The sequence below is a fragment of the Salmo salar genome, chromosome 25, assembly GCF_965601325.2.
Source record: "Salmo salar chromosome 25, fSalSal1, whole genome shotgun sequence".
In the NCBI taxonomy this organism is placed as follows: Eukaryota; Metazoa; Chordata; class Actinopteri; order Salmoniformes; family Salmonidae; genus Salmo; species Salmo salar.
The window spans coordinates 20,742,300-20,752,500 of NC_138315.1; the positions used below are offsets into that span (position 1 = coordinate 20,742,300).

At 42.4% G+C, this 10,201-nt stretch overlaps 2 protein-coding genes across 9 annotated transcripts in view; both read left to right on the plus strand.

The window, feature by feature from the left end:
* The window catches only part of e41l5 (Band 4.1-like protein 5), a 48,630-nt gene extending 39,365 nt beyond the window's left edge, over positions 1 to 9,265 (plus strand). For 6 of the 8 annotated variants that reach the window (XM_014173419.3, XM_014173417.3, XM_014173420.3 and 3 more), the window contains 9 exons: positions 12 to 103; positions 1,112 to 1,240; positions 1,477 to 1,541; positions 3,021 to 3,140; positions 5,607 to 5,688; positions 5,826 to 5,918; positions 6,125 to 6,187; positions 6,359 to 6,498; positions 7,237 to 9,265. In XM_014173419.3, coding sequence (XP_014028894.1) covers positions 12 to 103; positions 1,112 to 1,240; positions 1,477 to 1,541; positions 3,021 to 3,140; positions 5,607 to 5,688; positions 5,826 to 5,918; positions 6,125 to 6,187; positions 6,359 to 6,498; positions 7,237 to 7,303 — 851 coding nt within the window. In that variant the 3' untranslated portion in view covers positions 7,304 to 9,265. 8 annotated transcript variants of the gene reach the window in all.
* A 547-nt stretch (positions 9,266 to 9,812) lies between these two features.
* LOC106586303 (receptor activity-modifying protein 1) overlaps positions 9,813 to 10,201 on the plus strand; it is a 69,029-nt gene continuing 68,640 nt past the window's right edge. The window contains exon 1 of the mRNA XM_014173449.3: positions 9,813 to 10,201. This exon is cut by the window's right edge and continues 249 nt beyond it. The gene's annotated coding sequence lies outside the window, so the exon portion shown is untranslated.

Sequence of the window (10,201 nt, forward strand, 5' to 3'; positions counted from 1 at the left end):
TTCTCCCACAGAGGCGGCAGCGCGGCTGAAGCAGCTGGAACTGGACACTGCCCCACTCCCTGTCCCTTCCAGAGCTAACGTCAACCTCAACATGAACAACCAGGTCAGTGCACTGAGCTGGGTGTGGGAGAGGGAAAGAGCAAATGGAAGGGCGGATATATTCTGCATGCCCTCTGTGCTCAAATACGCAGAGACATGCATACTGGGTACATACACTCTTGGACTCATGCACACACATTACCGGGAACACACACCACACTCTAAAGGGGACAAAGCCTGCTTAATGTCACATTGTAACGTATGGGAACGGGAGCCGAGAGCTGCGTGGACATTCTCTGGTGGGAGTGGGATAGTTTGTCAGAGCAACAGCATATGTGTGATATTTGATTTCGTAGGTAAGGGCAGGGGGTTTGCCTCTAGTTTGAGATTCTCTGGGACCCTAATGGGTTCCATATGCTGAGGCAAACAGTAGGTCACTATGACAGGCTAATGTATAGAAACCGTGTCAGACAGGGAGCACCCCAGCAGGGTGTGAGTGGGGCTGGGTATGGGCTGGGGTGGCGAGCCATTATATGGCAAGGGGGCCACAGTGTATCTGACTGCTCATAACAAAGCTATTGGTAATTTAGCGATGTTTACTAAAGCGTGACATTTCCTCGTGTGTATATTAGATGGGTATGGCTAGTTTTAGGTATTCATTTTCTGAAATAGTTGCCGCCCCAATGTGGAAGATCAGACAAGATGTTAAGCTCCAACTTCCTGCCTCCTCTGACCTCTCGTCTGTAAGGTTACTATGTTTATTTCTCCAGAGGGAGGTGGAAGGCAAAGGAGACCTTTTTATTTATTTATTTAACCTTTATTTAACTAGGAAAGTCAGTTAAGAACAAATTCTTATTTACAATGATGGCCTAGGAACAGTGGGTTAACTGCCTTGTTCAGGGGCAGAACGACAGATTTTTACCTTGTCAGCTCGGGGATTCGATCTAGCAACCTTTCGGTTACCGGCCCAATGCTTTAACCACTAGGCTACCTGCCAACATAACTACAACCTTTCCATTGTCCATCCGTGTGTTTGTCTGCGCGTTTTGTGTGCATGTGATTCTCCCCCCAGGAGGATGTGGTGAAGCTCACAGAGAAGTGTCTGAACAGTGTGGGCAGCAGCCCTGTGCTCGCTCCACTGCGCCCCCCAGAGGACCTGAAGAGCAACATCCTTAAAGCTCAGGCAGAGGCTGCCCTCAAGGTACTTTACTGGACTCTAGCACCCCGTCTGTGGACACTCAGAAATGATCTTGGGTCAACATCGAAATTGCATAGAGATGCTTTGGATTCTTAGATGTAAATGAGGGTGTGTTGTATAAGTACTGTAAACCCTAAGATTTTGGATACAGGTGCAATTTTATCTTTGAAGGACACGCAACCAGGCATATTGATTCTTCTAGCCCTCTCCTCAATGTACTGATGTTCTGTATGTTGTAGGGATCACTGGAGGAGCACGTTGTGATCGGGGACAAGAACACCAACCTACAGGAAGCATCAGCCAGGTGAGTGAGGTCACAGAAAGAGAGTACGCTTGTATTCCTAGTCTCGACCCTTCACACACATGTGCAGTGTTTCACTCCACCTCATGCATTAAGAGCATTGGACGACCAGACTTTATTGTACGTTATTTGATGAGAAAGGAAACCCCCATCTTGGAATGATGGGTGGCAGGTAGCCTAGCAGTTAAGAACTTTGGCCCAGTATGAAAGGTTACTGGTCGAATTCCAGAGCCACCTAGGGGGAAATCTGTGCCCTTGAGCAAAGCACTTCACCCCAGTCACTCTGGATAAGAGAGTGCTTAATGGCTAAAATGTAAATGGGATGTCCCTGAGCTACCCCAACACTCCACAGCCAGCCTCAGCCAATCAGAACCTCCCTGCCGCTCAAGTCCATTAGCGGCTAGAATATTAATGAAGACTCTTAGCATAATTCTGTTATGACAATAATCCCTGAATCAACAGCTCTTTCCCAGGGGATGACCACTTATCTGTGGGGCGGGACTCTTGTTGTTGATAGACAGTAGTGGTTCTTGCAGCAACTATTCTAAAGTGATTTTGTATAGAGGTGAAGATTATAGGCTGACCACACCGCTCGCGTCGCGTGTGCAAGCATTGCAAAATCAATTTAGAAATCTATTATTATTCAATTATTGCACCCACACTGCTCGAGTGCGTCAACGAGCGTCTGCGTTGCCAAGGGCTAAAATAGAACTCCTTTCTATTTCTGACGCAGATCGCGCTGCAAGTCCTGCCTCTCCCATCTCATTGGTTTACAAAAGCAGGTACCCATGTGCCATCTCCTCATTGGTTATACCCACGTGGGTGATTGAAAGACGAACTGTGTTGCAGGTCAGTGTAGTAATACTATGAAAGTTTAGATGCCAATCACCATTTAACTTCAAAGATGAAAAAGCCTGGAAGGAGGAGAGATGACTAGAAACGATTCAGTTGACCGTTTTATGTGTGGATGAATTGTCGGAGTAGAGGACCTTGTGCATTTCAGGTAAAATAACAACTCAATGTTTATCCCAGGACAAATTAGCTAGCAACAGCAAGCTAGCTAAATAGGACAAATTAGCTAGCAAGTGCAAGCTAACGAGGTAAATTGCCATAAATGTTTAATGCTTTTCGACCTGTTCCCAAATTAATGTAATTGGTTCAGTTTGTTTTGATATTTTAACCTGCGTGCCGTGATCGCGTTTGGTGTAGGGGGACAAAATAAATGTATGCACGATGGCTCACGCGCGCAGCCGGTTTGGGTTCCGTTAGTCTGAATGAGCTCAAACCTAACACTTTAAAGCAAACAATGTGCACAACAACAATAATTGATGCAGCTTGTGTGTACAGTGTGACTCACCAAACTGAAACTGTGACTCGCATTGAAAATCTCAAATAGCCTATACAAACAGGGAATGTTGAATGTTAGGCTGAGTGTTGGTGTGGTGTAGATCTCTCCAAATGTCCACTGCTCGTCTGTCCCAGGCTGAAGGTGCGTAGTGGGCGTATGGGCAGCAACTCGTCCCTGTCTCTGACTGGACGTCCTGAGAGACATGAGTCATGGGACCTGCTCAAACCCACACTGCTGACCAATGCTGGGGCCAGGTGAGACTGCCATTTCAAAGTTTTGTAGTTTTTTTGTTTGTGTGTGTTCTTGTTTAATTCTTCTTGAAGTGCCTTTGATGGTTCCTATGGGATGCTAATCGCCCTGTGTAAAATGATGTATGCATATGAGATGGGGGGGAGGGGGGGAGTGGGCCACACCCAGATTAGAAGGGGCCACCTGTCCCGGGAATAAGGTTCCACAAGGCAGCCTCAGGACTACAGCTCCATCTGAGAGAATCATTTGAGGAGATGTACTGTATATTACCTCTTAGTTTCTAGTAGTGTTAAAGAGTACTCGAGGTCTGGAGTGGGGAAACATGGTGGTAAGCTACCAGGCTATACGTCGCAGAACTGAAGACAAAGCCGTTGTTTTTACACAGCTCTCTGCTGCCGTCTAGAGGAGCATGGGAGTCATGTGTGCCCATGTCACATGACTAAATTCTGCCTTGATACATGTCTTAGGGGTGTGCATCTGTCCCTTTTCAAGACGATTTGTATGTAGATACATGGGCTCCGATACGTTTTAGTTTGTAACCGTCGTGTTTGTGAGAGTCTTTCCATGGAGGGGTCATAATGGTATCTAGGCCAAACCGTTTGATTATGTGATAACGATTTTCAGGATGTCTCATGGTCTGTCAAACATTCTAGCTCTGTCACCTTTCACCGCAGATGCGGAAGTGCGACATCGACCGATGCAGTGGATTAAGAACCATCCAATGCAACAAAACAAAAAAACTGGATATCTCTAGCTTAATCTGCCAGATTTTAATGGGGATTGTTTAATATGCTTATTAGATTTCCGCGGGGCGTGGGCAAATCGACTCTAGGAGGTTAAGTGTTTGAGCTAGTAAAGTATCCATATTTATCGTTTACAAATTAGCTATGACATAGCTAGGGTTGCGAAACTAGCAGTACATTTTCATAGTTACTGGTATCTTCAGTCATTTTGGTAATTAACAGCAAATATATGGCAGTTATGATAACTTTGGTAAGTTATACTTGAATAACTTTAAAATGTAGTATTAATTTTGTATGTCCATGAGTTTCTAGTAGATAGACCATATGGTTCAAGAGAAAATGGCCTACTAGTAATTAATGACTAAAGCATTTAATCAACAATGGCATTATTTTCTATTACTCTGCAACCCTTCCAGCTGTTGACTTTTTCACAACTGCCACCAGTTTGACACCAAAACATTGACAGCACATGCATATAAATGTGTACTATATATATGGATATTTTATGCTGAAACCCTCATATTAAACACCAATGGTATTCACCAAGATGGTTTATTTGTTTTACAGCTTTCTCATTCTGTTTTATTTCAATAATCTTATTTAATTTTCATATGTTTTACACACAGAGGGCCAGAGATAATTAGACACCTGCGATAATCTGTAGTATCCAAAAAGGTCACTAGATGTCATTTTATAAACTTCTAAATAAACCTTTAAAGTTACCAGAGTTCTGAACGTTTCCAGTTATACCCTCCTTTTGCAGCGCTAGACATAGCCAATGAATATATAGCAAAACGTTGGATTTCACATCTATCTCAATTAAATGGTATTGACCGTTTGGAAGTTGTTTTGCGGAACTGCTTTTCTCCTTCCGCAATGCAGTGTGCCTCGCAAAGCCGAATTGCTGTCCTCGTTATGAAATTATTAATTTGACCTTGTATATCTAATAATGACCATCTACACTGACTGTTTAAAGCTAAACTACCAAAACTATTGCTGATGGTGAACCTGAACAATCACAAAATCAATTGTAAGCCCCGTTCAGTTGGTATAGCAAGATGAGTTGTCTCCAGCAGCTTGCTTTTATTCTGGTAAAACACCATTTTCAACAGCAGATAATTAACAATAACCTAGCAAATTACATGTCACTACTAATAAAGCCTAATATCGCGCAAACCATTTTAGCATTTGAATGTTGGAAGTGCCATGCAGATGTGCAAGATCAGGAACGGGCCACCTAGCTCGTATTGGTCAGCGCGTGAAGCTGTTTGACCAGGCTACTGATATTGCCTGGGGTTGTTCGTCATGCAATCGGACTTGCAGCTCAATGACTGTCAATACAGTTTCAGGCTTAGTTTGACACTGAAGGAGAGGATGCATCAGTTGTCACAAAAGATGAGATGTATTTTCAAAAGGTAGAAAGAAGGTAATATGAGCAAAACACATTGAATCGTGATTCGTAAAGTTCTGAGTCGATTTTCTAACAGACGCATGCTACATTTTTGATCGGTTTGGGGTTCACGGACCGATGCACGCCTATCTTAAAGATTTGAATCGCCGGACGGATGCGTATCGGTGAATCGTTAAGTCCGTGTCTTTGCATATCAAGCACGTCAGGATTTTGTTTCCATTGAAAATGTGCATGTTAGCCTTGCAATTTCAGTTCCTCATCAAACCCTAAAGGAATGAAAAACGCTTATACATCTGTCTTGTCTCTGTTCTCTTCAGTGTTGAGATGTTGGCTGCGGATCTCATGCCGTCAGCAACCATGATGGCTGCTGAAATACTTAACGAAGGACTGCCATCAAAGGTTTCCAATTTAAGCTGTGTTTTGCTTTACCAGTTTCTCGCTTGCGTTGCATATAGCAAAATACATCTGAATGCACAGAAATAATTGTGTGTGAATGTGTGAGCTGTTAACATAGCCGTTGGCTTGTCGCTACGCAGGCCAAACCAGAGGAGCTGGAGATGCCCACCCTGCCACTGCTGCCGGTCGCACTGAGTGATAACCTGATAGATTTCTCAGACCCAACCCCAGTAGTAAGTCTCTAGACCCCATCTGCCATAAAATAACCCTCGCTGTCTCATGTTTTAGCTACTGTAGCTGAATGCTATTGTCCACAACAGTCAAGACCTCATAATAAACCTGTGTCTTAAGATTTCTACCACAACTGAGTTCATAGGCCTGCAGTATGTTGACAGGTGTGGTGCTTTGAGTGTAACTCTTGAACGTGGATCTCTTGTAGTTACCACCAGCACCAGTGCAATCTAAGTCCATGATATCACCTCGCTGGATCGTCCCTGCTGCGGTGAGTACTGGTGTCCTCTGGGCTTTAGTGCTCCTGTCTGTCTTTAGTCTGTCCATTATGAACAGTCCTCTGGGCCTAAGTATGTCTGTCTTTTAGTCTGTCTGTCCATAGTCCATCCCTCATGTAGAGACTGACCCAGTCCACTTTCCTTTTCCTCCCATTCTAATGCAGCCGCCCACTGCCATCTTTACTAACGGCCTCCTTGACCCCTCTGCCAAGACCGCCGCCCCTCTCCAACCTGAAGGGGGGGCTCTTGCCCCAACCCTGCACCCCCATCTGTTCTCTCAAACTCACAATGTGATTGCCACAAGGTAAATCAGTCATGACACGTCATCATCGCTGCCTTGTCCTACTGCTGTTTTGATCATCTCATCTGGACATTGTGTTCATGGTAGCTAGTCTTAGTTGCTATGCGCTTTTGGCACCATGTCATGTCATATGCTATGCTTAAGTATGCTGGGTAGAGAGTAGACCAAATAATTCCCCTTGTTATTAACAGAAGCTTGTTGTGTTTAACATCCCCGTTGACTTAATTATATTCCTGATGAACGTCAATATCTTGTTTTAATAACATGGTGAAGGCTAGAGCTCCATTTGATTTTACACTACACCTCTGCACAAGTTATAAAGTTTGGTTATACTGCTGAATGAACTCTGTTAATTAGGATTAATGTTGTGGACTCTAGAAGGTAGTAGGCTTTCTGGGTTTGTCATTTTACAATTATAAAAAAGCAGCGCTCGCGTCAAGTATATTGTAGCATTTCACTGTTAGGTCTACACCTGTTGTATTCGGCGCATGTGACAAATAAAATGTGATTTGATTTCTGCTGCATGCAGGTCTCTTGAAACAATATGCATAGGATGATGGATATGCACTTTCTCATTTTGGTTTCTCATTACGTTGTGTTCTCTTGCATCCCATTTTACTGGTTAGCAATACAATATTACTGTTCTACTATAATATTATTATTATTATTATACATGACTGTATGTTGTGCACACTGAAAGGTAGGAGTTCCGGGCTTTTCATTTTGTTCTCCTCTCACCAGCATTGCTGCCCAACTACCCAAGAAGGACGGCACAAAGCCCAAAGGTCTGTTGACCACTGAGCTCTGAGAGGGAATCAGGGGGGCTAGCTTCTGCCCTGCTCACAACAAGTATGTCCTATTCCTGGCGTTCCCAAACTAGTGGGCTACTTCCCACCCTTAACACAAGATTAATATTTTACTGCATTTCCAAAACTGGGGAAAGTTCCTGCCCTAGTGACAACCAGCAACTCCTATGGCATTCCCAAACCAACTGCAATCATGAAATTGGATTATTTGGAATTCCTTCTCTCACTACATTCCAGTTTCGAGAAGTATTTATTATTTTATTTTTTAAAAATTCCTCAGTATGTTAGTACTTCAGTTGTCACTGGTCCTCTCATAAGCATTCCTAATTACCTACACAGTGCACACACAGTTCTTTTAGATATGTTTATAGCAGGAAGGGACTGCAATAGCTGCTGAGCGCTAAGGAAGAGGACAAAGCAAAGATGACCATGTCTGACTGGACTCTTTGAGACAATTTTTTGACACCCTTTAGCATTGGGTACATTCCTGTGTTCAGCACACCATCTCCACGCAGCCCATTCAGGTAGATGATCTGTCAACCTGAGGCTGCCTACCTGGAGGAAGAACCACTGTATCAAAGACCCTAGCCTCATCACTGTACCTCAAACCGCTGAATTAAATTGGAGCACTGGACCTAGACTCTTAATAGGATGGGCAATGACTTTCTACTGACATTTTACTATTTTAATTTTATTGTGTCCTGTTCTTTTTTCCCCTTTGCTTTTTTAAGTGAGTTGTATTGATCAAGCGCCAGCATTTAGTGTTCAGTTAGGACCTGGCTTTCACTAGAATGTTCTGATCCAGATTATGACTCCATCTGTGGATGACAACAGCAATCTGTAGCATGCAGGTATGAATTGAGCCACATCTAAAATGTTATACCTTTTCTATATCCATATAGAAACACTAGCTACGACCTGCCTTATTTAGCTAGCTCAATGTGAAATTCTGATTTGTGTAACTTTATACAACAAGGAACTACTACTATTACTCCTGTGTCTAGGCCTATACTTACTCTACTTTTATTTTTTGTGTTACTGTATGTGACGGTAACTTCTCATCATGTAGTCTTGACACTGTTTCTGGCTGTGGTCATCAATGACTCAGGCCTATTTCCCGTGTCAGCCTATCACAAACTGGCGCTCCATTGGTTCTTTTCCAGACTAACCCAATCACATCGATCTCTGGCGGTACGAATGAGTCAGTCAACTGTATTATTGACTCACATAAATGTATTTCTGATATCAGACTTTTTATATGTTGCCTCTGCAGACGGTAGATCAGAAGTAGATATTTTGCGAGACTGTGCAGTAGAGGTAAAAGCAGAAGGAATTATTTTAAATACTGCTAATTTGAATAAGTGAACTGTGAGCTATTAACACCCATCTCAACAGAAAAGTCTTGAACATCACATTTATTGAATTTTTTTGTGAAGTTTCAGAATAATTGATTGTTTCTTCTTGATTATGTTTTCGCTGGAATACTTAAAAGAACCGCTAAGCTTTGTAATACTCTCTCTCTATTGGCTGTATCATGAGTTATCTCAACTGATTTGCCTGGTAAGAACATTCTGTGTCATATAAATGATTTCTATCTGCATCAGAAATTGTAGAGGGAGTGATTGACCAACATGAGTGGTCTGTGTACCTACTTTTTTCTTTCTTTTTTTGGCCTCTGTATCTGAGATGAGACTTTTCTTAGTTAGAAATTATACTTCACCATGTAAGTGCAATTTTGCTGTAGCTCTTCTACGTTAATTTATTCCTCTTTTTGTAAGAGCACCCTTATTCACACTGTATTTAAGTGTATTGTAGATGTACAAATTGCTCTAGATATTGTCACCACACCAATTTGTGTCATGTACATTGATCATCATTACTTTTGAAGGATATGTAGACTATTAAGCCAGTAGCAATTTTGTACAATGTAGTAAATTCTTCAAGTAAAAAAGTATTCAAAACAAGTGTGGATTCTTCCAATTAATATATCTGGGCTTTGTCTCTACTACTATAAATAAAACATGTGAATCATATGTCCATCAGCATCAATTGGAACTGTTTGTTGGTACTGCAGAGCTGTAATTCTGTGTTAGAACACTAGAGGGCAACATTAGGTGATGTTGGACTCTGCCGTTTTATTATCAACCCTGTCTGTTTAGTGTTCTGGTTTAACACCACACTTCATTTGACCCATGGGATTGGTCTCAATTTTTTCAAAAAAAAAAAAAAAAATTGTAGTTTTGTCATGTGAAGGCATGGCCTATTTCTTAACATGTAGGCTAAAATATATATTGATACCATGTACCTTTTATGTAGTAGTTGTGTTGTCTAATATAGTATCAGGTCAAAAACCACACCAGGCTGATACTGATCACTTTACTTTTTATTTTACGTCATGTTCATTTGAATGCATAAAAGGTAAAACATTGTCACTTTTTTTCCCTGTACAGTACTGAGCATAATAATGAAGTCCTTCCTCCAACAATAGTCGCCCACTGCCTTATCCCCAGAATAGCCTGCATTCTGCTTAGGCTCCCGTGTCTCTCTCACACACTGTTGGTATACTGTCAAGAGAATTTACGCTCGAGACCCATCAGTTCACTGGAGGCAGGCGCAGGCTCTGTTCTGGTTCAGTGCGTCTCGTACGCGCAATGGATTGTTGGAGTTGCCAAGTACCTCGTAGTGAACACGAATCTTTCGCCAGGTTTTTGGACTCGTCTTATGGACTTGGTGAAATTTGACTTGTCCAGTCGCGATGTTGACTTATAACGAATATATTTCGTAAAGACAACTGACGGGATAGGCTACTCGGAAAGGGAACTCCCGACAACCCGAACCATGTGTAACTCTCCAGAGTAATTTTTTTTGCGCAAGGTGATAGTGACGGTGAAGACAGTTGA